At 35.1% G+C, this 27,169-nt stretch overlaps 1 protein-coding gene and 1 long non-coding RNA gene across 2 annotated transcripts in view; one reads left to right on the top strand and one right to left on the bottom strand.

The window, feature by feature from the left end:
• HIF1A (hypoxia inducible factor 1 subunit alpha) overlaps positions 1-21,440 on the top strand; it is a 41,435-nt gene extending 19,995 nt beyond the window's left edge. The window contains exons 2-15 of the mRNA XM_082734930.1: positions 443-633; positions 1,009-1,154; positions 1,239-1,323; positions 4,572-4,684; positions 5,268-5,470; positions 9,891-9,997; positions 11,643-11,790; positions 13,564-13,784; positions 14,430-14,716; positions 15,973-16,095; positions 16,193-16,620; positions 18,848-18,956; positions 19,484-19,610; positions 20,120-21,440. Of these exons, the coding sequence (XP_082591056.1) occupies positions 443-633; positions 1,009-1,154; positions 1,239-1,323; positions 4,572-4,684; positions 5,268-5,470; positions 9,891-9,997; positions 11,643-11,790; positions 13,564-13,784; positions 14,430-14,716; positions 15,973-16,095; positions 16,193-16,620; positions 18,848-18,956; positions 19,484-19,610; positions 20,120-20,271 (2,440 nt within the window). The 3' untranslated portion in view covers positions 20,272-21,440. The remainder of the gene's footprint in view (positions 1-442; positions 634-1,008; positions 1,155-1,238; positions 1,324-4,571; positions 4,685-5,267; positions 5,471-9,890; positions 9,998-11,642; positions 11,791-13,563; positions 13,785-14,429; positions 14,717-15,972; positions 16,096-16,192; positions 16,621-18,847; positions 18,957-19,483; positions 19,611-20,119) is intronic.
• Positions 575-25,666, bottom strand: LOC309866888. Its single transcript, XR_014312859.1, has 3 exons — positions 24,204-25,666; positions 2,327-2,521; positions 575-662 (listed from the first exon to the last, which is right to left on the bottom strand). It is a non-coding gene; the product is annotated as an uncharacterized lncRNA (long non-coding RNA).
• Positions 25,667-27,169: the final 1,503 nt, after the last annotated feature.

The following is a 27,169-nucleotide window of genomic DNA, read 5'->3' as shown; positions in this document are numbered from 1 at the left end:
CTGCTTAACTTCTGTTCTCAAGTTAATATATACAACTTAAGTTTCTCTAGACTTAGTGGTGATTTTTTTTATATTGAGACTACTTCAGAATGGCTGTGAGGGTACAGCCTTAGAGGCGTAGGCTGCTTTTAAGATTTTGGCTAAAACAAAAGCATCCTCTCCAATTTGATATTCCAGGGAGGAAATACCTGTTCGGAAAGGTTTAAAGCTTCATCTTAGACTTCTTGTGAGAGTTCCCTATGTCTTCAGTAATCTGAAATTTTTATAGCTGTATTTTACATTCTTATACATTTATTTAATAGACAACTTTCTATATAGTTTGATTTACATGGCATCTTTAAATTGTTCTGTGAAAAGCAGAAAAATGTAAAGTTAGTGTTATCCAGACAAAGGCAAACTAACAAATTTTCTCTTTCTTTCCTCCTCCTCTTTTGTTAAATAGGTTAAGTTCTGAACGTCGAAAAGAAAAGTCTAGAGATGCAGCTAGATCTCGGCGAAGTAAAGAGTCTGAAGTGTTTTATGAGCTTGCTCATCAGTTGCCACTCCCCCATAATGTGAGCTCTCATCTTGATAAGGCTTCTGTTATGAGGCTGACCATCAGCTATTTGCGTGTAAGGAAACTTCTGGATGCTGGTGAGTTGTTTTACAAAAGTGTAATAGTCCTAAAAATTAGAAATTAGAAGTAATTAGAAGATGGTCATAACTCAGTCCTTCTTTAATGTGATTTTTATTACCTGCTTTTAAAGCTTCAGTAAGGAATTTTTAAGATACTGGCCTTTTTCCCCTCTTCTCTTGCCCTACGGTCCTACCTGTCCTCCTTTTAATAACATGACCTTTTCTCTTTTCAGTGGTTTGCTTGCTGTGTTACATTAAATAATCATTAAAACAGTTGGCAAATCTAATTATAATTTTTAAATAAAGTATCAGATATTTATAAAAATGTCTAAATATTATCATTTAAGTATAACTTTTAAGTTAATTATTTTTCTTTTCTTGTGCTTTTCTTAGGTGATTTAGATATTGAAGATGAAATGAAAGCACAGATGAATTGCTTTTATTTGAAAGCCCTGGATGGTTTTGTTATGGTACTCACAGATGATGGTGACATGATTTACATTTCTGATAATGTGAACAAATACATGGGATTGACTCAGGTAAAATACCCCCATATTAAGAGCTCTTCTTTATGTTTTTTATGATTTTATGATATAGATCTAATTTTCTTAATGTGTTTACAGTTTGAACTAACCGGACACAGTGTGTTTGATTTTACTCATCCATGTGACCATGAGGAAATGAGAGAAATGCTTACACACAGAAATGGTAAGAAGAGAAGTCTGTTGTTTGATTTAATATGACAGGTAGTTTTACATAATAACATACTGTTACTAATATTTCACTTTTGCTGTTGTATTAACCTAAGGCTCAAAACATCATTTCATGTTTAATAAAATGTTGCTCTGTTCTCTGTGAAATCTACATTATTCTGTTATCTAGAAATTTCATAAAAACACCTAAAAATTTTTTTAAAGCCCACCTAATTCCATAAATAATTATATATAGTACCACATAAAAGAAAATGGAAAAGTAAATAAAAAATCAGGCCCTTCAAAGAAGTCAATTTATAACCTACAATTTTTAAGCCAGGGGAAGTCATAATCAAATAATAAGATTTTAGATAGTGATTACACTTGAGGTACCAGTGTGTGTTCAGGGATTCTAAAGGACAAAGATAAAGAAAAGAGAAAATTCACCAGATTTCAGGAGCCTAATACTTGCTTATTTGACCTTAGGATGTTCACAATTATTTAAGACTGTGTAGTAGAATTACCAAGTATTAACTATGGATGCCCCATGTTAGTAACAATAAAAAAGATCCGCAAAGGCCTCTTAACTCTTAGGAATGAATTGTTAAAAATAAGTCTCTAAGATTTTTGGGAAGTACCTCTTGAATTACAAAAACTTGATAACTAAAGAAAGTCTCTTCACACCTGTATTGTCTTAAACAAAGTGTACCAATAATTTATAAAGTTACCATGATGAAAAGTTGTCATTATTCTCTGTAGCTCTCCAATTTAAGTGGATGTTTGTTTGCTTCTGTATTAAACAAACTCAAGTTCATAGCACTTTTTGAATATTTTTATGGTTTTCTTTTTTATCTCATTTCACTTTGATAATAGTTAACCTCTATTGAGAGATTACTATGTCAGAACACTGTTCTCTGCCTACTGTATGCTTTAATTTCTTTTTTCCTCATAACACCCTGTGAAGTTACTATTTCTATTTTACTGAGGAAACTGAGGCACAGAGTTATTAAGTAACTTACCCAAGATTACTTGGTTAGTAAATAGCATAGCAGAATGTAGATTAAGCTCAGGTAGATGAGCTTGAGTTTACACTCATTAGTACTCTGGAGATCTTTCATGTTCACCAACTCTCACTACATGCTCTGGCCACTTTTGACCTTGCCAGTCGCAGCTCTCTTCTGCTTTTTAATTTCATACTTTGTGTTTCCTGTGAACTTGGAAAGCAAATGTATAATTTTTAGAATTTTGTATAAAGGAAGAGTAAATACACGTCACACAGGGGCCTAAATAGGCTGTCAGTTTAGTTTAATATAGGACTTCTAGTGTTTAGAGTGAGGTTTGTACTGGATATTCAGTGCTTCCTTGGGGCTAGACTATGACTGGATGGATATTATGAAATTTTGTTTGGATTTGGTAATTAAGTTAATGCATTATTCTAAATCAAATATATTATTACATAATATAGTAATAATAATAACAGAGAATTTACAAAGAAATCTCTGCTGGCACCACAACCACAACCCAGCTGTGTACCCCCACTGAGACGAGTATGGTTCTCATGGCATCTTTTTAAAATCCATTCTCAAATGCTTCTAGGGAGGGCAAATTTAATCCTTATTTAAGTAAACCCAAATAATTTGTATTAGCACCAAGACCACCCCCTTGCCAAGTTCCATTAGCATAGAATTAGAACTCTTCTTCCCCAAGAGTCCTGCCATTTCTAGCTAATCAAACCTAAATTTAAACTAACACATTTGTTTCTTTTGGGGCACCTGGGTGGATCAGTCAATTAGTATCTGCCTCAGCTCAGGTCATGATCCTGGGGTTCTGGGATAAGCCCCGCATCAAGCTTCCTGCTCAGCAGGGAGCCTGCTTCTACCTTTCCTCCTGCCTGCCGTTCCCCCTGCTTGTGCGCGCGCTCTCTCTCTCGATCTCTCTCTGTCAGATACATTAAAAAAATCTTTAAAGAAAAAAAAATTGTGTTTCTTTTCTACTTGGCACTTTTCTTTTAATATGCTAGCCTTAAAATCTCCAGATCTTTTTTCTTTTTATTTATTTTTTTTTCAAAGATTTTATTTATTTATTTGACAGAGAGAGAGATCACAAATAGGCAGAGAGACAGACAGAGAGAGAGATGAGGAGAAGCAGGCTCCCTGCTGAGCAGAGAGCCCAATGTGGGACTGGATCCCAGGCCCCTGGGATCAGGACCTGAGCCGAAGGCAGAGGCTTAACCCACTGAGCCACCCAGGCGCCCCTCTTTTTTCTTTTTTAATTTCTCTTCTACCTACCTACTTCCATCAGTTTTCAGGTTGTTACAGATTCTAGCTCTTAGTGTGTCTTTTGTCATCCTTTTCACTTCTGCTACTGCTCAGCCCCTGATTACCATCATTGTATTTCATTTCTAATACATCTTTTATATTGCTTCTAGATTAATGTATCTTAAGTTCCTGATTGTGCTTCCCGTCTCAGAATTTTTTAGAAGCTCCATGTTGTATATTTAAGGCTGAATTCCTCATTAAGCCATCCAAAGCCCTAATCTTCCCTTTCTCTTTCATTACTCTTCTGCTTATACTTCATATTGCAGTAGCCTGAACTATCTACTGTTCCCCAAACATGTGTTCTTCATTCCGTACCTCTGTGCTTTTCATTTTTTTCCTTTCACCATTTCTTGGCTCTATGAGGATTGGAATGGGAGTGAATAAACCTGATTTTATTTCACTCTAATTTTGCTTTGAAAAGTCATTTAGTATTTTATTCTGTTTTGTTTTTTCCTCTAGTAACAAAAGTAGAAATAATGTCATGCCTGCTTTACAGGAAGATTTAAAAAATCAAAAATGTAAAAAAATAAAAAATATAAAAATGCTATTTGCTTTGAAAAGAAAGTTGCTATTTTAAAAGTTCTGTAAATAGAGTGTTCAAAGGTTTGGAGAAGTTTGTTGAAGTTCTTATTCTGGAGTGGGCCTGTAAACTGATAGCACATTTATAAGGCAAATTTATACCACATTTATAGTTCTTTGTAATTTTGCCAACTTCACTGGCTTGGATGTGAAATGATCAACTGTTAGATGAAACCGGGAAATCATTAGAGTTGTCACCCCCAGTCATTGATTGAAGCATGTTAGATCCCTTGTACGTGTTGGAGTGTGAATTGCTATTCATGCTGAGACTTCCAATTGAAAATAGCACCTAGGTTCTACTCTTACTGTGACAGATTTAAATATTTAATTATGTTTTTAAATTTTATTTCATGCTTTCATTCATTAGGCCTTGTGAAAAAGGGTAAAGAGCAGAATACACAGCGAAGCTTTTTTCTCAGAATGAAGTGTACCCTAACTAGCCGGGGGAGAACTATGAACATAAAGTCGGCAACTTGGAAGGTAAGTAAAAATGATTTGTAAGTGGTAATACACATCTCAATACTGCCAATACTTAAGATAGCATTAGAACTGTGAGGGAAAACTTAGAGTTGTTCATTGACATTTGCAGAGTTACCATCCAAAACTAGGAATTTTTCAGTTTGAGGCATGAACTTCAATTATGTGATTGCCACACTTGTGTACCAAGCTAACTTCATCATTTGGCTTTGCTGCCCTCTGAATATTTGAATTTTGATAGAACTTAATTTTCTGTTTATTGTTGTTAAATTTCTTTGCTCAGTGTTGAAACAGTCATCAAAACAAGAAATAACAAAATAATAAATAGCCACTATGACCAGATGAATGAAAAATTAGCCCAGATTTGTCTGGAAGAAATTTTTTAAAGAGTAATTTATGGTACCTGAGTCATGAGTGGTGTTACAGGGGAAACATTTATTGATTTCAAAGATACGGTTAATCTACTAATGCCAATAAGTTTTAGCAAAGCTTCCTTGCTACGTCACACTTGAACTGCTTATCTCTGTGTTTTTTAATAGCATTTTTATATTTTTTTAAAGAACTACTTTGTTTTCTTTGTACACAGGTACTTCACTGCACAGGCCATATTCATGTCTACGATACTAATAGTAACCAATCCCAGTGTGGGTATAAGAAACCACCTATGACGTGCTTGGTGCTCATTTGTGAACCCATTCCTCATCCATCAAATATTGAAATTCCTTTAGATAGCAAGACTTTTCTCAGTCGTCACAGTCTGGATATGAAATTTTCTTATTGTGATGAAAGGTAAATGATATATAAGATGTAATTTGAAATTTCAATTAGTCCCTGGCATTTTTTTTTACTGTTCACTATAATAAAGATTGTACAGTTCCTTCCACTAAGTTGAATACAGTGATACATTGTAGAACTCAGTAGTATTACATTAACTTTATAGATGAATTCAGCCACATTTAAGTATGCACTATGAATACTTTACCAAGGTGTTTTCCAGAAATCACAGTGTTTGTCTTTTTCCTTTCTAATGTATTCAGAAAGAAAATAAATGTATTTCAAAGACATAATGTGTAATTTGAGGAAGAATAGATCATGGCTATGGACTAGAGAGGAAAGTGTTTTATCATCTCACCCTACATATTGCCCATGATTTCTATTGCCATTTCCCAAATTTATGTCCATAACTATTTTTAATTGCCAATTTGATATTTTTACCTTGATATTCTTCTGTATTAATAAACTGAGTATTTCTATGACCAAACTATACCACCGTTCCTCCAAACAACAACTTTAAAAAATTGCTTTTCCTTTTAAAATGCTAACATGCTTAGTATACCACTGTAGACACACAACTGCAAAAATATGGGATTTATTCTTAACTTTTATTTTCATTATATGTACTCAGTTTTTGTCTAAATCTTACAGATTTACTATGTTACATATATCTCTTGATCCATTCCCTCCTTCCCACCCTTACTCTACTGCCACTGAATTCTCAGCTCATTATTACAACCTTTGGCTCAAATTTTTGCCATAATCTCCTAAGCTGTCTCTCTGCCAGTGGATGTAGGTAGGTCTTTTAATCTCTCATTCACATTCTCAAAAAATGGACTTCCTAATGTAAAAATTAGATCCGGTCATATTACAGTTGAAAATGCCTCAGTTGCTTCCCTTTGTCTTTACACAGAACAAACTTCGGTTTATAACATTTAGAGGAGGACAGGAGATTTTTCTTTATCAAAAGATATGGGCTGAAAAGCCGAAAGAAAAATAGACCTCCACAATAAAACCGAAACTTATTAGCATGACCAACAAAGATATTTATGACCTGACCCTAGCCCAGTTGTCTAAATTACTCAAGAAAAGAGGTGATTCCTCTGGTGTGGCCCCCTACATCCTACAGCTGGAGATCACCACATGCTGACTCCCTGTCTTAGTGCCTTTACACACATTTTCCCATTCTGCACTGAAGTTTTCTTCACTTCCTAACACATATTACCTTTCAAGAGCCATCTACTCTCTGGAGCTTTCCTTTTTCCTTCAAGAAACTATACTATTCTTTGTGCATACATCTGTTACAACATTTTTTCTACTTTTAACAATTATTTGCTTGCTTGTCCCATTTTCAGTGTAAGACTGTGTAACATAGTAGCTGGAGGCATAGATTCCATAGCCAGGCTACTAAATCCTGACTTTGCTGCCTGTATCCAGATGATCTTGGGCATATTAGTTTTTCTTTTTAAGCATCAGTTTCTTCATCTTTTGGTAGGGTCAACTTAAAGGCTGTATGAGAAAACAAATTTTAAGAACTTAGTCATAAAGTATAGTAATCCCCCCGCCCCACTGGACAAGGAAATGTGACAGAACTCTGGCTTTAAAATCACATAATCCTGGCTTCAGTCCTAGCTTGCAGCTCTGATACTTACAGTGGGGCCTTGGTATGTGAACTTAGCTATTTCAAATTTATGATCCTTGCCTGTTAAATAAGGGTAATATTTTGAAAGGCTGTTGCCAGGATTGAAGGACTTTGTTGAGTGTCTTATACATATAGTGAATGCTTTTTTACCACTGGTGTCAGCTATCAGAAAAATGAAGATAGGAAAGCTAGTAAGTATTTTATGGCATTTATTACCATTATTCATGTGACTATATGATGGGACAGAGATACTCGTATCTTTTTGAGGAATTATTTTTCATTTTTTGAACTCAGCAAAGTATAGAAGTAAATTGGGAAAGAAATTCAAGTGGTGGAGCTAGAATGAGATCTGAGAAAAGGAGTGACATTTCTCTTTGGTTATATTAGAAAACTGGAAAATGATCATGACAGAGGAGTAAAGACTGCCTGCTTATAGATGAACCAAGTAAGGTTTTGAGTTTGACCAGGAGATTGTTTTCTGGTTAGAGCTCTTTCTAGGAACTTCTCGTATCTTAAACCTAAGAACTGAGAGCTAGAAAAATTTTTGCTCAGTTTTGAGAGAATCTAATATATCAAACTTCTGGCATTCAGAATCTCTCTCCCCAAACACTTAATATTTACTATACTAATTTCCACATGTCGTCATTATGCACATTTATTTGAGCATCTGCAAGTTCATGGCAAAGTAGAAATGAAGAGCAATAGTTCTTACTCTCAGGACACTTAAAATGAATAATATGCTGCAGAGTTGCTTTAGATCATAGGTTCCTAGTCCCTTAAGAACACTTTTTGATAAGATTTTTCTGGATCACTCCCCTTTCTGGTACAGAATATAAGCTATATAATATTCCAAAGTTAAATAAAATTGACTTTCTAGGAAAATATGCTGTTTATATTTTAACATCATATATCCCTCAGTGTTAGATACACCTTAACTCAGATTGAGAAGTACTGACTAGACACCTAATTAAACAAGAGATTCTTAATATGATAATACAAAGCCCTCATTAATCTGGTTACTTCTCTAGCCTCCTCTCTCCTCACCTGCCCTCCCCACCCCAACCAGGAGTCTTTCTTGTTTATACACTCTCAAGCATTTTCTCATCTCCATCTTTGCTTCTGGTATGCCTTCCTGAAGTGGTTTTGCTCGCTCTGCTTCTCTCCTGTGTTCATCTTATTAAGTCTCCTATAAGAAATTGTCCCTCACTCCACTAGTTCTTCTTATGGATAAGAGTAGTTCCTCTGACTCCTGCAACAGCCCCATTTTTTCTACATGTACCGCATTATTTCATAAGTAGTAATGGTAATTGTTATAGAAGATTAGCTACATGTTGAGTTTTGACCTTGTATTTTTACACCTAGAACAATGCCAGGCATACTTAGGTGTATAAAGATTTAAATAATGGAATTTTTTTTTATTCAATGGGAATTTTATTTAAATAACCTATAAAACCAATTAAAATTATTTTTAGAGTATAATTTAAAGAACTAGGACTTTTTTATAAGACAATTCCTTTGTAACACTGCCACCTAGTGCAGATGTGTTTAGGGATATCCCTTTGTAAAGAAGTCTGGATTTTAGCTTGGTTTGGCTTAATTTGTTTTTTTACAAACCATTTTCTATTTACCTATTTTTATTTTGGAATAAATTATATGAGAGATCTTGCCTTAAAGTGTGACAACACAAAGAGTATTACTTTCTATACGTTTCTTGGAAGGATATCGTCCATGTATGTTTTTCATACTTTTTTTGGACACAGTACCTTAAGTAACTTTTGTTTACACCTTGGTTAGAAAGTTCTTTAAATTCTAAAGTCTGAGAAATTGAAAACTTTAACTCCTGTTTTGCTCTCAGGAAAAAGAGAACATTTCTGTTTAGTATGGTGCTAAGAAGACAGCATTCTCTTTCACATGAAATGCATTCCATTTCAGACTGGTTGTACAAAGTAATAAGATCTAATCTCTGTCCTAAAAGAGTTGCCCAGAAACCAAATGGGGTAACTGAATTATTTTCTATTCCATTTTTAGTTTGATATCATTTTTTTATCTGAAATGAATTCCTATAATTTTGTATTGTTTAAAAAACCTAAGAGCATCTTCTCAAAACCAACTAACATATAATTCTCAAGTTCCCATTTAGTGTAGATAGTCTTTGGTTAGTGATATTAAAATTCTGTAGTAAATATTGTTTCCACAAAGTGAAGCCTTGCCTAAGGGAACTATTACAAAATCTGGTTTTGTGGTAAACAAATGTTATGGAGTTAATCTTATATTTCAAATTAAATGTCAGTGACTACACCTTTATAACTTCTATCATTTAATTTCGTACTACTTTCTCTTTATGAATCCCCTTTTTACCAAACGTAAGTACTGTAAAATGTGATGAAAATAGGGGGCACCTGGGTGATGCAGTGGGTTGAGTGTCTAACCCTTGGTTTCTGCTCAGGTCATGACCTCGGAGGTGTGGGATCTGGCCCCCATATCAGACTGTGTGCACACTCTTTCTCTTTTTCTCTCTCTCTCTGAAATAAGTAAACCTTAAAAAAAAAAAAAAAGGTAACAAGCTTGGGTGAATTGGGTGAAGGAGATAAAAGGGTCAGGTAGCAGGATGAACCCAAAGGACTTACTGAAGTGCATGGTGCTGCATTTAGTTAACTGTACAGTAACTAAAGGTGAGATGTGAATTTATTCTAAGCCAAGAAAGATACTCTTCATGCATATCAGTTACTTTGGAGAAGCAGAATTTTTACACTTAATTTCTTTTTTTCTCTTCTTACATTTTTTACTTAACAGAATTACTGAATTGATGGGATATGAGCCAGAAGAACTTTTGGGCCGCTCAATTTATGAATATTATCATGCTTTGGACTCTGACCATCTGACCAAAACTCATCATGATAGTAAGTACAGTGGAAGAACTACAGATATTCTAATTATTTAACTCTTGCAGTCTCTTTACCGTTTAGCTATGTATCTAACTTTTTGGTTAAAATTAACTAGTCTTCCTAGACTAAAAACTGTTTTGTTTTTTTTAAGTTTGGGGATTGAACTCAAAAACCCGAGATTAAGACCTGAGCTGAGATCAAGAATCAGATGCTTAATCAGCTGAGCCACCCAGGCGCCTCTCCTAGACCAAATTTTTTTTTTTTTTAAGGTTTTATTTATTTATTTGAGAAAGACTGCAAGAGAGTGCAGGAGCAAGGGGACTTAGGATGGGGGAGGCGAGAAGCAGGCTCCCTGCTCACAAGATACTGGCACCCAAGCTGAAGGCAGATGCTTAACCGACTGAGCCACCGAGGTGCCCCTTCTACACTAAATGTCTTAATAGAACTCTTCATAAGGGATTTTGACCATTAAGTCTATGTTTTGTGTTATAACCAGTACTAGTTAAGATTGAATCATTTAATGATATATAAAACTACGTTGGGGGGTGCCTCGGTGGCTCAGTGGGTTAAAACCTCTGCCTTCGGCTCAGGTCATGATCCCAGGGTCCTGGGATTAAGCCCCACGTCGGGCTCACTGCTCCACAGAGAGGCCGCTTCCTCCTCTCTCCCTGCCTGCCTCTCTGCCTACTTGTGATCTCTGTCTGTCAAATAAATAAACAAAATCTTTAAAAAACAAAAACAAAAAGCAAAAAAACCCTACCTTGGTATTTTAAACACAAAGACTAAAAAAAGATCATAGAATGTTATAGCATCATTTTCAGAATTCATACAAGTATGCAAACCAGTTTGGCACATGGAAGGTACTCAAGAAAATAATTGTTCAGTGACTTAATGAATGTGAATGTGAATGTGATCAATGTCATGTAAAAATGGTAACCAGTACCCTTGATAAAAGATACAATTCTGTTTTACTCGTGAATGTTATTTAAAGATCTATAGTAAGAAAGACTTTGAAATCTCACTTGCCTGTTTAATCTATACCTAAACGACTTCCCAATGTGATTGGGAATACCTGAATGTCGCTGAGTTGGTATGATTAGCCTGGGACTGCAGAATGAGCCCAAGTTGGCAGTCAGGATCCCAATCCTCATGATAATGTCATCATTACTATTTATCTAGTACTTTCTCCCAAATCAGTAAGAGATTAAGATTGCCTAAATTGCCAGAAGATTTCAACATGGTATCAGTTGAGATTCAGGTATGCCAGCCCAGCTATTTTGAAGCATCGTTAATTCTCTGGAAACCTCAGTAGAAATACTGCAGTGCTACTTGCTTAAATCAAGATTATTCATTTTCTAGTCTTTCTGATACTTTCAACATGTAAATCATTAAAGGAATTTTAGTCACTGCTGTCCCTCATTCCTGGCTTTCATTTTATTTAACATGAAGATTGGCAGGAAAGGAGTTTATTTGGGGGGTAAGAAAAATGAAATAGGTGTATCTTTGGCTATGCCAGAGCTTTATCCTTTGTCAGTTTAAAAGGTTACAATTGATTCCATTAAAATAAACATCTCTCTTTCTTGAAATAATGACCAACATTCAGCATCCATTCATTTGACTGAAAATTCAAAGTTACTTTTCCTTTCCTTTCCACTCCTAGTGTTTACTAAAGGACAAGTCACCACAGGACAGTACAGGATGCTTGCCAAAAGAGGTGGATATGTCTGGGTTGAAACTCAAGCAACTGTCATATATAACACTAAGAACTCTCAACCACAGTGCATTGTATGTGTAAATTATGTGGTGAGGTAAGCTTGGAAATTAAATACTTTGGGGAAGAAGTCATTACTTTTTTGGATAATCTGTTCTTCTATAGGAAAGAAAGATTATAAATGTTAACTGAATTTTATCTTCACATTTCTACCTAATTATGATTTTCAGTACTCTGACCTGAGCTGTTCTACAGTGATTTTACTATTATCTGTAGCTATCTCTTCCCATCCTTTCACTCCCATTTTTAAAAAGGACCTTGAAAAAAAGCCCAGATCTCCTATTGGATTAGTTTGTTCTAGTTGTGTATCTATCAGCATATACTATCTCAAATAACTATGTTATTTTTGTAGAAGAATACTGGCCTTGGAATAGTTAGATTTGTGTCATAGTCATTATTAGCTCCATGACCTTGGGAAATTTTCATTTCTTTGGAAATTAACCATAAAGGAGAAATGATAACTTAACTCAGAAGGTTGTAATGAGGATTAGATGAAATCCTATATAAGGTGACTGTAAAAGGCTGTATAATGTGGCACATGGCTCTTGTATATTCATGAACTCTTCTTTTAGATGATTGGCTTGTGAATATAATGGATCTCATAAGCCAGTCTTTTATTTGATCTACTTCAGGTGACTGCCCCCTTCTAGTCCATCTTCTAGATTACCACCATAGTGAGTTTACTTGCATGAATATCTGATCATCTCGTTTTCCTTAGAATGGTTTTATAAAGATCTTTTTATTACCCCCAAGATAAACCATGACTTACTTGCATAGCATCATTTCTTGTCATTTTCTATACTCCCATGCTTTCACAGTTTCTCTATTGTCTTTCTAAAACTGACCACCTCTCTTAGGAAGACTTTGGTCATTTGTTTTTATTTTTGCCACTTCTGACCCCATCCTTTAATGTTGCTGTTGTAGTTATTTTCATACTTTAACGTTTTAATATTAGTGCCAAAGAGTTCTCTTGTGGCTTTGCCATTATGTAAGAATCACCCACTTGGAATGTCCTTCTTTTCACCCTACCCCATCTGCCAAAAAAGCCTACTTGAGCCAGAGTTTCAGCTTGTTGGCTTCTCTGTGAAGCACACTTTCTCTATGTTAGCATTTACCACTTTTTTAATTGTTTGAACATCTACTTCACATTGGGTTATAAACTTCTAAGGGCAAGAGTTAGGTATTTTAAACTTTGTATCCTTGGTTCATTTCACTTAGTGAACACTTAAATATTTGTTGATTAAAGGGACAATAAAATTCACATTTAAGCTAAACACAAAAATGGATCTATTCATCATCCCTTTTCAACTCTATCCTGCAAGTGTTATCACGATATCGTTTTCTTGCCACCAAGGAAAATACAGCACATTCTTAGAAAGGCCTTGGGTGTTTATCTATCTTTATATTCTAGAACCGTCCTTAGGTCATGCCTCATAAATCAGTCCCAAAGAGTTCTTCTGTGCCAGTTCCATTCCATGTCAATCAGCCCAAAAATAGTGAAGATCTCTTTGTGCCCTTCATATACTTGACTATTAACATTTCTTTGTCACCATCACTCTTTCCAAAGGGATAGCTGAAGTTTCTTAATTGGTCAGTATTTGAACTATGTTGTATTTTTTTAAGTGTTTATTTCATATTGGTGTTTTAAACCCTAAATGTGACCAAGTATGCAAGAGAAATTAGGATAAGGCATCTTAAAATGTTCCTTTTCATAAAGCAGAATTTTAAGAGATAGGGTTATTTCAGAGACCATCCCCCCCATATTGTGTCAATGCTCCTTTAAGAATTACTAATCTCTCTCTTTTGACAGTGGTATTATTCAGCACGACTTGATTTTCTCCCTTCAACAAACAGAATGTGTCCTCAAACCAGTTGAATCTTCAGATATGAAAATGACTCAGCTATTCACCAAAGTTGAATCAGAAGATACAAGTAGTCTCTTTGATAAACTTAAGAAGGAACCTGATGCTTTAACTTTGCTGGCCCCAGCTGCTGGAGACACAATCATATCTTTAGATTTCGGCAGCAATGGTGGGTCTTTAGTTATTCTTCTGATTGACTAAAGACTGTCTGTTGCTATAAGCCCATTTTAACAGAATTTGGACATATTTTTGTTGGTATCATTTGGACATCATAGTCTTACATATTTTTCAAAGTATTTGTGTAAATATTTTTGCTCTTAACAATTTCTCAGCATTCCTGCTTCTGTCAACAGTGTTGGAAGTTGTGCTTCAAAGGGTTCTTGGTATTTCTTCTTCCCACTTTAATGTTTCTTAGTTACTCTATTTCTATATCCTATTGCCATATTTTTTCCACAATGTAGAAGTTATATTGCAGTAAATGTAGTTCATTAAAAGATAAAAACCAGTCATAACATAATATCAAACATTGAAAATAAAAACTACTTTTCGAAGTTGGTGTAATTTTAATGAATATAAGGTATGAAAAGTTGGAATTGCAGGGCTCTTATGCCATAAGTATAATAGAAATTGTCAATAGTAGATTGGAAAGATAACTCAGACTTAATTAATACTTATTATATGTGTAAACTTCCTGGTTAAGGAAAATTTGGTAACATTTTTGAATGAATTAGACCTTTTGTAAAGGGGCATACATTTCTGTATATGTTAAAATCTAGGTATTCTTTAAATTGACTAATAATTTTTTTCCCTATAGACACAGAAACTGATGACCAACAACTTGAGGAAGTTCCATTGTATAATGATGTAATGCTTCCCTCATCCAATGAAAAATTACAGAATATAAATTTGGCAATGTCTCCATTACCTCCTTCTGAAACTCCAAAGCCACTTCGAAGTAGTGCTGACCCTGCACTCAATCAAGAAATTGTGTTAAAATTAGAGCCAAATCCAGAGTCACTGGAACTGTCTTTTACTATGCCCCAGATTCAGGATCAGCCAGCTAGTCCTTCTGATGGAAGCACTAGACAAAGTTCACCTGAGGTAGGTTCATGATAAAAGAAGAGGATAACTCACATTTTAATGTTCAGGAATGTATTTATAAAATGAGTACAAAAAGTCTTAAATTTAGACATCAACAGATAATTATGTGTGTCCCTATCATTACTCCAGGCCCATTGTTACTGCCCTTTGAGTTGAAGGATTGTCAAGTAGCAAAAGTCTTATTTTAGTGAAGCTTAAAAGGGAAAGGACCCTAAGCTATTTGCATAATTTAGCCCAATTTCCATCACTGTTCTGGATTAGCATAACATGAAAATACCAAGTTCTTACACACTGAATGCCTAATAACTATTTTTTTATTCAAGTTCTGTCTTGGTAATAGTTTTTCTGTATACACCATGAAAATACTCCAGGGCTAGACTGAGACCAAGACTAAAGATCTCACATAGAGCTCTGTTTCTAAATCTAGAATGATTCCATTTCAGAGCCTCTTAGGTTTAAAACTATGTTCAGGAGTAGGGTAACTCAGACTTGAATATTACGACCTGTAGGCATAAATAGGTCTTAGGAAGTGGTGAATAATTTTACATTAAATATTTATCAATTGAGACTGGCAGGCAAAGAGTAGGAGATTTGACAACTCCCAGCCTTCTGGAGAATGTATTCCGTGCTGTGGTTGCTCTGCTTTACCCAGCATAAAAATCTATTGATTCTTTTCTTTTCTTTTTTTCTTTTTTTTTTTTTTTTTAAATCTAACAAAGATGTTAAAATGAAGGAAACAAAAGTTTATGCTTAGACTATATATTTACAGTTTTCTGGTTAGAATCCTTGCTCAGAACTCCTAAAATAGTACTGCATTCATTAAGGTGAAGGCAAGTATAGAACTTAAGTATCCACACCCAAAATACATGTAAGATTTTTAGGTACATCTATGGAAGTGTGGCTTCTCAGAACAAAGGAAGATTCCAGTGAGTGTATCATACCTAATTACTGGCCAGTTAGGTACCATGTGGGAGTGAATTATAAGAGAGTTTTTTCTTCAGAAGAAACAGACAAATGTATCTTTTAGTCCTATTTTTATAAATGATGTTGTTACACAGTTAGAAATGTATATATTGGCAAAATTAGTTAAAAATGTAAGGTCAGAAGTTTAACTTCTCACTAGTTAGATAAAATGTGATGGAAGACACAGACTTTATTGTGTATTCTCTGAGGTGTGATTTGAGAATTCTGACCACTAGCAAAATAATATGCATGTTTCCTCAGGGAAAAGTAAACACATTGAATTCCTTTTACAGCCTAACAGTCCCAGTGGATATTGTTTTGATGTGGATAGTGATATGGTCAATGAATTTAAGCTGGAATTGGTAGAGAAACTTTTTGCTGAAGACACAGAAGCAAAGAATCCATTTTCCACCCAGGTACAGGAACATGTTTATTATATTTTCTATCAAAGTTTATTAATTTTTAGTTTGAAGTGATTTGGGGTTTAACTTGTGTTAACTTGTTGTTTTAAAGGACACTGATTTAGACCTGGAGATGTTAGCTCCTTATATCCCAATGGATGATGACTTCCAGTTACGTTCCTTCGATCAGCTGTCGCCACTGGAAAGCAGTTCTATAAGCCCTCAAAGTGCAAGCACAATTACAGTATTCCAGCTGACTCAAATGCAGGAACCTCTTGTTACCACTACCAGTACCACTGCTACCACTGATGAATTAAAAACAGTGACAAAAGATGATGGTATAGAAGACATTAAAATATTGATTGCATCCCCATCACCTACTCACGTACCTAAAGTAACTACTAGTACCACAACATCACCTTACAGTGATACTGGAAGTCGGACAGCCTCACCAAACAGAGCAGGAAAAGGAGTCATAGAACAGACAGAAAAATCTCATCCAAGAAGCCCTAATGTGTTATCTGTCACTTTGAGTCAAAGGTATTTACGCATAACATTCAAGTTACAGTTCTTTTATTATTTTTGAGAAGATATGTGTGGTGGTAACTTATTTCTAAACATACCTAACTTTTGGAAAATATGCTTTAAGAACATTAAATTGACACACAAAATTCTGGTAAAACAAGCACTCAAAAAAATCTTTCTAAATTGTGTATTTTCTTAAAAATAATCACATCACCAATCCAAAATGTAGGAGTTAGAAAGGTCTTCTAGTACCTTTTTAAAATATAATGTAGCCAGTAAGTTCTTAACTGTGCAAAATTGGCCCAGTTTCTTATAGTTGTTTAAATCAGACTAGTTAACTATCCTCATTGTTTTTGTCTCTTTGAGTTATTTTAAAGTTTACCTGAATAAAAGACCTTCCAACTTAAGGGTATTTCCAATTCCCCATTTCAAATTGAGCCCGATAGTCTTCAGTCCTCAGTATTCAATACAGGTATTTACAAGCCTTCTTTTAAAATTTATGTGTAATTGCTTTTATTTTTCATGACCTATTAATAGAACATTAGCTATATTATAGGTTAAATTAGTGTTTAAGAGCTATAACATGAATCTAAGCATGATTTATGATGTTGCTTTTATGGAGTTAGTTTGAGCAAATACCTGTACACCACCCAAACTTTAATAATTTCTGTATATAATTTTTATAGTGGGATTTGATATTTCAAATTTGAGGCTGTACTCAAGAGGAAATAAAGTTTTAGCTAGTCAGTGGGGCAGTAGGAAGAAGAAAGAAACAATTCCTTTTCTACTGTGCCTTGACTGAACCAAATAATGATAGCAAGAAAAAAGCACTGCTATAACAAGAATTTATGGCTTTTTTTCTCTTGCCCTTCATCACTATTTTGACACAGAATGCTAGGAGGAACCTTTTCCCAGAACTAGGAAAAGATCTTGGGGCTTTAGAATAACAAAATACTTTTTTTAATGTAATGTTTATATTACTTTATAAATTAGTATGTCACCAACTGACTTTAGACTGAGTTCCTTAAGGCAGTGACAGTATCTTAGACATTTGAGTGGTGCTAATACTTAGTACAGTATGTAACATGTGGTACTTTTCAGTAAATGGTTATTAGATGGATGATGAATGAATATAGTTATAGAATTGGCAGTGACTTTGAATTTATAGTTTACTGTTAGCTACAGAGAACTATGGAATGTTCAGTTTTCTGAACAACTGTGTACCTGTCAAAAGCATAGTGTAACATCTAGTCACTTTAGTAGGTTTTTTTCACATTAGTTCCAAAATACTATACACTAAACACTTCTAAGAGATGAACTTACCTTGAAGAAATAGTCTTTCTCTTTACTGCTACTGAAATGGTATTTACATGTCAGTAATACTTCATAAAGATAATGTATTTATATAGGAATTTTAAAACCTCCCTATCTATATAGTGAATGTTTTATAGACTTTTTAAAAAATAGAAACAAAACTGCATGTAGGAGAGCAATTTGAATAATGCTTATCCATACGGTATTCCTAACTATATGGAACAGAGCAAGGAGCCATTGTGATTGTGTATGGGTTGGGGGAAGGAGTTCTTGTAAAGACAAAACTTAACAGAATTCATGTGCCTGATGCATAAAATGATTCTTCACTATTTAATATTAAGTGCAGATAGTTCAGGTTTGATAACCAGATCAATATTGAGGACAGAGTGGCTTAATGGGAAAGATTACTGGGAGAGAAGTGAGTATCAGTAGATCTAGAATGTACTTCATAGCTGCAGCTAACTAGGTAACTTGCTTAAGGTCCCATTGCTAACAAGCTTCAGGTCTCATTTATAAGATGGGTGTTATATACCTCCTTATCTTGGAGGTGGGCATGATGCTAAAATGAACTAATGACATGCAATGTTCTATAAACAAAATCACTCTTCAAATGTGAAATTAATCTTGTATTCCTGTAGTCCCAATAATACCTGTATTATACTGGGTGAAATGAAGAGTCAGTATTTCACTTTAACCTAGAAAAATATCAATTTAGTTTTGTTCAGATCTATTTTATAAATAGGTAAATGCATATTTTAAGAAATTTTGTTTCAAAAATTGAGCTTTGACTTTTAAGATGATAAACTAATCAGGAAAGTTCTCATACATAAAACATATTCCTTAATGTTGACAAATAGGCATTATATGTTTTCAAAAAGTTAGTTGGATATTTTTAAAATAATAGTAAAGCAACCATTTTTTTTTTCAGAACCACCATTCCTGAGGAAGAACTAAATCCAAAGATACTAGCTTTGCAGAATGCTCAGAGAAAGCGAAAAATAGAACATGATGGTTCACTTTTTCAAGCAGTAGGAATTGTAAGTGTGAAAGTACATGCTTGTTTTTCTGTTCTAGCTAATGTGCCATGTATAAGTAATTCTTTATTTCTTCCAAATACAAGAGTTGTATTTTCAGAGGTTAAATATTGTTTCTTCCACTTTGTATGCACTACTTCATAGAAATAAATTGAATGGATACAATCTCGTTGTAAAAATTCCCAACAATACAGATGAATTTTAAGTAAAAAGTGAATTTCTTCACACCACCAGTCTTGTTCTCTTCCCTTTCAGTTACTTTCCCATCTTTACTCCCAAAAAACAGTAGTTAATGTTAAATCAGGGATTGTGTAATCCATATTGATGTTTTCAGAGCATTTTAACTAGAAAGCATTTACAGAAATAATTGCCATAGTGGCAAATGATTTTATCATAGTATTAAGAGGAAATAAAATAATTTAGGACCGTTATTTAAGAAATTTGCCTGCATACTGTTATTAAACTGATTTGAGTTTTTGATTATATAAAAATTCAACATAGTAAAATTGAAGTAACTTTACTGTTTTTAGGGAACATTATTACAGCAGCCAGACGATCGTGCAACTACTACGTCACTTTCTTGGAAACGCGTAAAAGGATGCAAATCTAGTGAACACAGTGGAATGGAGCAAAAGACAATTATTTTAATACCCTCTGGTTAGTTTATTCTTTCTACCCTTGAACATCCCACAGAGAATTAAAATATATGAAACTTTATTTAGAAGGCTTACTCTCAGTGAGAGTGATTTTCATTCTTTAGCATCATTAAAAGTAATGTTAGCATTTTATCTACTGGTGGTAATGGAGGAATAGCTATTTCAAGATGGAACTTTTAATTTTTAGTAATTATATTTTATTTATGTGTCTTTATCTAGCAATATTAAATAGAAGCTGAAACTTGTACATTTTTATGCCTTTTTCAAAACTGATTTATCACTCCTTTGTGCCATCATGTCTTTTAAATGCTTCTGACAGCACCAGTAACACTTTATTGCACTTGCTTATTTACATAGCTGTGCTTTTGTTCTAAAACCACAGACTAAACCATAGATTAAAGACCCAGAGCTTATTTGCTTCAGTTTCTTGCAATATCTATAGCATAGTGAATGTTCAATAATATTCATTGACTAGGTGAATGAATACTTAGGCATGTCTTTGTTTTTCAGATTTAGCATGTAGACTGCTGGGGCAATCAATGGATGAGAGTGGATTACCACAACTGACCAGTTATGATTGTGAAGTTAATGCTCCTATACAAGGCAGCAGAAACCTACTGCAGGGTGAAGAATTACTCAGAGCTTTGGATCAAGTTAACTGAGCTTTTTCATAATCTCATTCCTTTTTTTGGACACTGGTGGCTCATTACCTAAAGCAGTCTATTTATATTTTCTATATCTAATTTTAGAAGCCTGGCTACAATACTGCACAAAACTTGGTTAGTTCAATCTTGATCCCCTTTCTACTTCATTTACATTAATGCTCTTTTTTAGTACATTCTTTAACGCCAGATCACAGACAGCACATTTTCACAGTTCCTTGGTATTTAAGCCATTACATTGCAGTAGTATCATTTTTAAAATGCACCTTTTTATTTATTTATTTTGGGCTAGGGAGTTTTGTCCCTTATCGAATTATTTTTAATAAGATGCCAATATAATTTTTTTGAAGGAGGCAGTAACCTTTCATCATGATCAGTTTGAAAAATTTTTACTCAGTTTTTTCACATTTTACATAAATAATGATTTGCCAGCAGTACATGGTAGCCACAATTGCACAATATATTTTCTTAAAAAAATACCAGCAGTTACTCATGCAATATATTCTGCATTTATAAAACTAGTTTTTAAGAAGAAAATTTTTTTTTGGCCTATGAAATTGTTAAACCTGGAACATGACTTTGTTAATCATATAATAATGATTCTTAAATGCTTGTATGGTTTATTATTTAAATGGGTAAAGCCATTTACATGATATAGAAAGATATGCATATATCTGGAAGGTATGTGACATTTATTTGGATAAAATTCTCAATTCAGAGAAATGATCTGATGTTTCTGTAGTCACTTTGCCAGCTCAAAAGAAAACAATATCCTATCTGTAGTTGTGGAAGTTTATGCTAATATTGTGTAATTGATATTAAACCTAAATGTTCTGCCCACCCTGTTGGTATAAAGATATTTTGAGCAGATTGTGAACAAGAAAAAAATCATGCTTTGTTAGCAAAATTGCCTAGTATGTTAATTTGCTCAAAATTTGATGTTTGGTTTTATGCACTTTGTCGCTATTAACATCCTTCTGTTTTCATATAGATTTCAATAATTGAGTAATTTTAGAAGCATTATTTTAGAAATATATAGTTGTCACAGTAAACTTCTTGTTTTTCTATGTGCATTGTACAAATTTTCCATTCCTTTTGCTTTTTGTGGTTGGATCTAACACTAACTGTATTGTTTTGTTACATCAAATAAACATCTTCTGTGGACCAGGCCCCCTTTGATCAACTTTTATTGTAAAATATTTGCTTCAAGTGCCTCCAGCTCATAAAATTGATTACCAACAATTTAATTATCTTATGAAAATTACATAAATAATTATTCCTATTTATTTATCATCTTAATGTATACTCTGTCCCTAAATGTCAAGTAAAAGCAAACTATAATGTTCCACTGTATAAAATATGCTTTTAGAAATTTGTCATTTTTTAAAGTTATGAACCTATTAAAGTAAAGCCATTTTTAATACTTTAATCCTATGTGAATGGGATGAGTAAAACAAATCCTGAACATTATAGTTACATAATGTTGTAAGGGCTAGAAGTGCCTTTAAAGATTTCCAATCTATTCCCATTTCATAGATGAAGAAATGTAGACCTCAAATGGTAATTGACTTGTCTAAGTTTTCAAGGTAATAAATGATACACCAAAGATTTAAACTTAGGTCTTCTGACTCTAATCTGAAACTAGAACAAACCTTGCATTTTTTTTGTTTTGTTTTAATGATACTGTATATATTTTTTAAATAACTTTACTCATTTTTCCTATATTTTATTTATAGAACAGCTATCTTTCTGATTATAAAAGTAATATATTCTCACTTTTAAAAAACAAGCACAAAAAGATGAAAAATCACTGTGAACCTCTGCACCTAGAAGTAAATGTTTTTTATGGACAAATTACATAGGCAGTACCAGAGCCTTAGGTCCTGGTGTTACAAGAACAAAATATCCTGAACAAAATAAACTAAACCCCAGATCTTAGGTGGCTCTTCTTCTCTTAGACTGAAAAAAATATTGTTATAACATGAAAATTTGGGAACAAAAATTTGTAATAGAAAGACTTAATCCAAGATTTTGGGGGCATATGTATACTTCACTGTAAATACTACAGTCCAAAGCACATCTGTATTTCATTACGTATAATATAGAGATGGAATGTTAGAATAAAATAGTTGCTTAATATTTTCAGGTCAAAATAGCAAAAATTCTTGCTTATTTTGGTAGCAAATTAGCTCTAGTTGAAAACTAGAAGTTTATGTATAGTTTTCAAATATTAATAAGTGGTCAGGTTATGTAACGACTAGGAGAAAATGACTTGTTAAAAGCAATGATTTAGAAGAGAAAACCACTTTAAAGGACCATAGGACTGGAAGAAAATAAGTACCCACCTCTTGGGCATTCACCACTCCTGGAGTATTTGAAGCTGTCTTCCCAGTATTTGTGCCTCTCTCTGAGACTGTCCCTTACTACTTTATAATGCCTTTCTCTGAAGTATAACCCTGCTCTAGCAACTAGAATTCTGTAATAGCTTTTCTCTCCTTCCTATGCATGCCTATCACTTTCCTACGTTGCTGGTGCTGCTATATTATTTTAACACCTGAACAAAGTATGGTAAGGGAGTTTAGTATGTTTTGTTCTTTAGTTCTAAGCCCTACCTTTAGCTTTGGTACTAAGAGTTCCACAGACAGCTTACCACAGCTAAGTACAACGGCTTTTAGACTATGAGTTTAAAATGAATCTGACATCTATTAGGTATTATATGTTAGACTTTGTGCTAAGATTTTGCACGTTATCTCTCAGTCTTCAAAAAAACACATGTGAATTTATCTCATTTTATAGGTAAGGAAACAGTTTTGGAGAGGTAGCTCAAGGTTCAAAGCATCTGAGCTGGCCATCAGTGACTCCAAAGCCCATGGTGCGGAATACCGTAGGGTGTCAGCCAGTTCAGTAGAACATACCCTTTTCCCTGTTTAAATAGCAAACGGGGGGTGCCTGGGTGGCTCAGTGGGTTAAGCCTCTGCCTTCTGCTCGGGTCATGGTCCCAGGGTCCTGGGATTGAGCCCCACATCAGGCTCTCTGCTCAGCGAGCCTTCTTCCCCTCTCTCTGCCTGCTGCTCTGCCTACTTGTGATCTGTCAAATAAATAAAATCTTTAAAAAAAAAATAGCAATCAGGTGGGGTGAGGGCAGTGGAATCATAGAGAACAATTAGGGTATGTCCTAAGTGAGAAATGGCAAGACATGAAATGAGTAAAAATGGTGTTCTAAAGGGCTATCGAATTTTGAGTCTGATCTAGAGATTCAGGTGTCTGGTGATGAAAAACATTAACTCACAGGTAAAAGAGGTGATTTATGGGAAGGAAGCCTGTTAATGAGCTATAAAAGGTTATACCAATGTATGATAATAGTTCTCCCAGGGCTGTTCGACTTAATGGCATAATAGACCTGTTTATTTTCTTTTAAGTCTGTATAACTTTGCAACTACCACTCGGAATAGCTCTTTTTCCCCTACAACCTCTAAAATACAGAAAAGATGAACTTAAAGTTGCTGGCTTTGCAAAAACTTAAACATTTAGATTCTAAAAATTGAGATTTCTAGTATAGCAACATCAGAAAAAAAGGTGCAAAGAATATGGAATCTTTTTTTTTTTTTTAAGGATTTTGGTTAAATAAAACCTTTGCCAATATAATGCCAACTGGAAACAACAAAAGTGTAACGGAAATAATCTTTCACTCAGGTTTGTTTGTTTTTTTAGGTCTGCCACTAACCACTTTACTCGTATTTCATCCCTTAAAATAGCGCTGAACCTGTTGTCCCAGATCGTTTTACAGATCGTTGTTCGATCTGTAGAATTTGATATGAAATAGTCTCCCTGTACAATAAAAGCTATACGTTAACCACAGCCCCTCCTGTCAAACGCCTTCTGGAGCTTTGTTGTGTTCACACCTTTCAGAGGTCTGGACATAATTTTCTTACCTGTAGTGGACGGTTTTATCCAAGAAGCTGCCCAGACACCCGATCTCCTTGTACTATTTAATTTCTTTTATTCCCTTTTCTCGGCTCCATGATCCGGGACGGAGAGGACAGGTGCCTGAGAGCAGCACTGATCAGACAGACCCCTCGTCGGGGAAAATAACAAGCGGAAGGGACCGGCCACCCCCTTCTATCCCTGGTGCCGCTGGTACTACATGGTAAGGATGCGAAACACAAGCCGCTGGGAGAAACTTCCCCAAACCCCGCCTTCCCCCCTGCAGGCCCCGCCCCGGTACGTGCTCGGGCGCAGCACCGCAGCACCGCAGCCCCGGGCCCCCGCCCTCGTCTCCCAGGCGGGGTTCATTCTGTGAGGGTGTTGCTCCGGCGCCCGCCTACGTGTAAGAGCTCATGTGGGAGGCGCGGGCCCCTCCCAGCCTCTGGCGGGGCATGCGGGGTGCGCTAGTGGTCAGCAGTGCCCTTTGTCTCCGCTGATTTGTCCAATTGTGATGCCTGGCCCTTGCCCAAACTTTCCTTGGGATGAGTCGGTTGGGAGATTCAGGGCATAGAGACTCAGTGTGTTGCTGTGGAGCTGTCTGTGGAACTCCCAAATATTTTGGGGTGGGAAGCTGTGCTTTATGGAATAGAAAAATATCTGAGGTCTCCTAACAGATTGAAGCTTGCTTAACATAACAGGTTTTAAAAAATTAATCATCTATTAATCTGGTCAGAAATAGAGGACTCTTTCGGTTATTTACATGTATTTCTCATAAAGCACTCAAAGGTTTAATTAATTTTATTTATTTCATTTATTTATTTATTTATTTATTTGACAGAGAGAAATCACAAGAAGGCAGAGAGGAGGCAGGCGCATAGAGGGGGAAGCAGGCTCCCTGCTGAGCAGAGGCCTGATGTGGGTCTCTATCCCATGACCTGAGCAGAAGGCAGAGGCTTAACCCACTGAGCCACCCAGGCGCCCCAGATTTAGTTAATTTTAATAAAGCACTTTGAGATATCCCTGATTAAGTTAATTGGAATTTTAGCTGCCCCAGGTGTTGTTTTGTTTTGTTTTGCTTTTTATTTGTTGTGTTTTTTGAATATTGTGTGCCAGCATCCTATTGAGGCCAGCTATTGAGAATCTTTTGGGAGAAAATAATCTAGTTGGACAGAAGTGAGGTGAGTTTATGGAATACGGAGAAGCTTGGGGCATTAAACTTAATCTCCTGTAATTAGTGTGTTAAAATTGTGCAGTCTGTAGTAAGACAACAAAGGTATTGTTTCAATTAATAACCTCATCTGTGCATATCCACAGTTGTCAACATTTTACATTTTATTTTAAATTCTTTCCTTCAGGAAAATTTGCTGTTCATGGTTTTTCCAAATTGAATATCGAAGAAAGTAAGAGTCCATTTTTAAAAAGTGATTGAGGTGGTTTAAATATGTTTTACTAATAAAAACTGATATGTGGCCTTAAACTTTTGTGTTTGTATTAATTTATTTAGGGAAGTGCCATTTAAAGAGTCCTAAAACTTTTTTGGTCTTATGGATGCTTAATAATCATAAACTGGCAATTCTCCACAGAGCAGAGCAAGCTGAGGCGGTGGGGAGTGGGCAATGTTTATCACCAAGGGCAATGCATTTTAAAAAGTTGAGAAACATCATATCTATATCTATATCTATGTATCTTCTCACAAGTACATGAGAATTCTGTCAGTCAAACCTATTTTTAGAGATCTTTGAAACATTAAGAAACACTTTATAGAACTCCTTTTCAAATATTTTTGGATAATAATATTTGCTCTTTGAAACAGATTTTTTAAATGGTTCTACACAACTGCTATGATAAACACAGGAACTCTGAACAGCTGTGGGATAAACCATCATAAACTGTTTCCTGATTTCCCACTCTGCTGGTAGAATATTGAAAGCAAGAACAAAAGCATAAGCAAAAAATGAGGTATTAACAAAGTAGAGAGAAGCCAGCACAACCTGGGTAGGTGCTATGCCTCCTCCCAGGCAAATTCGACTGCAAATACTTGTCACCACTGTGAACTTCCATGTCACTATAACTTTAGCTTTCTTAACTTCTTGGGTTGTTTTTTTTTTTTTAAGCTTCCTTGGTCATTTATGCACGTCTTATCTCCCCTACTAAAGTTCTTAGTTCCTTTGAGTGGGATTCCATATGATTCATCTTTGATTGCTCCTTAAAACCTTCCACTCTGTTTACACAAGGACAACCCACACATGATCAAAGGTGGGAAATATCTCTTGTGACAGGAGGACCAGAGAAGAATTATCACTGGAAAAAGAGAATGGAGAAAACAGGACTATTTTCTAGTCTTCCAGTGAAATCCATTCATTCAGTGAATGAGGGTTGAGTGAGTCCAAAGGGTTTGCTGTTTAGAATGTTTGCTTCCTCTCAACAGTCATATGTTGAAACCTAACCTACAAGATAATACTGTTAGGAAGTAGGGCCTTTGGGCGGTGTTTAGATCATGAGTGTAGAGCTTCATGAAAGAGATTTGTGCCCTTATAAAACAGATGTTTCTCTCTCTCCCCACCCTCATGATTTAATCACTGCCCAAAGGCCCCACTTCCTAACACCATCATCTTGGAGGTTAGATTTCAGCATAGGAATGTTCACAACTTCTCCTGAGAGCTCCTTTGCTTCCTTTGGCCATGTGAGGATTCAGTGAAAAGTCAGTGATCTTCAACTGTAACAGGGTTCTCACCGGCCTCCAGAACTGTGAGGAATAAAGGTTTGTTATTTATAAGCTCCCCAGTTTATGCTTTTTTTCTTAAAGAAGCTTGAACAGACCAGGACAATGTTATTCTAAGAACTGTAGGTGATACAAATATTCCAGAATGTGGTGCCTACCATCAACAGCCCCCTGTATGAGCTACTCACACAGTCAGCTGTTTACTGAGCAAAACATGATTGAAAACTAAATAGAATGTTTACTGGCCATTTA

The sequence above is a fragment of the Mustela nivalis genome (genome assembly GCF_964662115.1).
Source record: "Mustela nivalis genome assembly, chromosome: 6".
NCBI classification, from domain to species: Eukaryota; Metazoa; Chordata; class Mammalia; order Carnivora; family Mustelidae; genus Mustela; species Mustela nivalis.
Note: the sequence above shows the minus strand (reverse complement) of the source record. Positions and strands in the feature narration are given on the sequence as shown.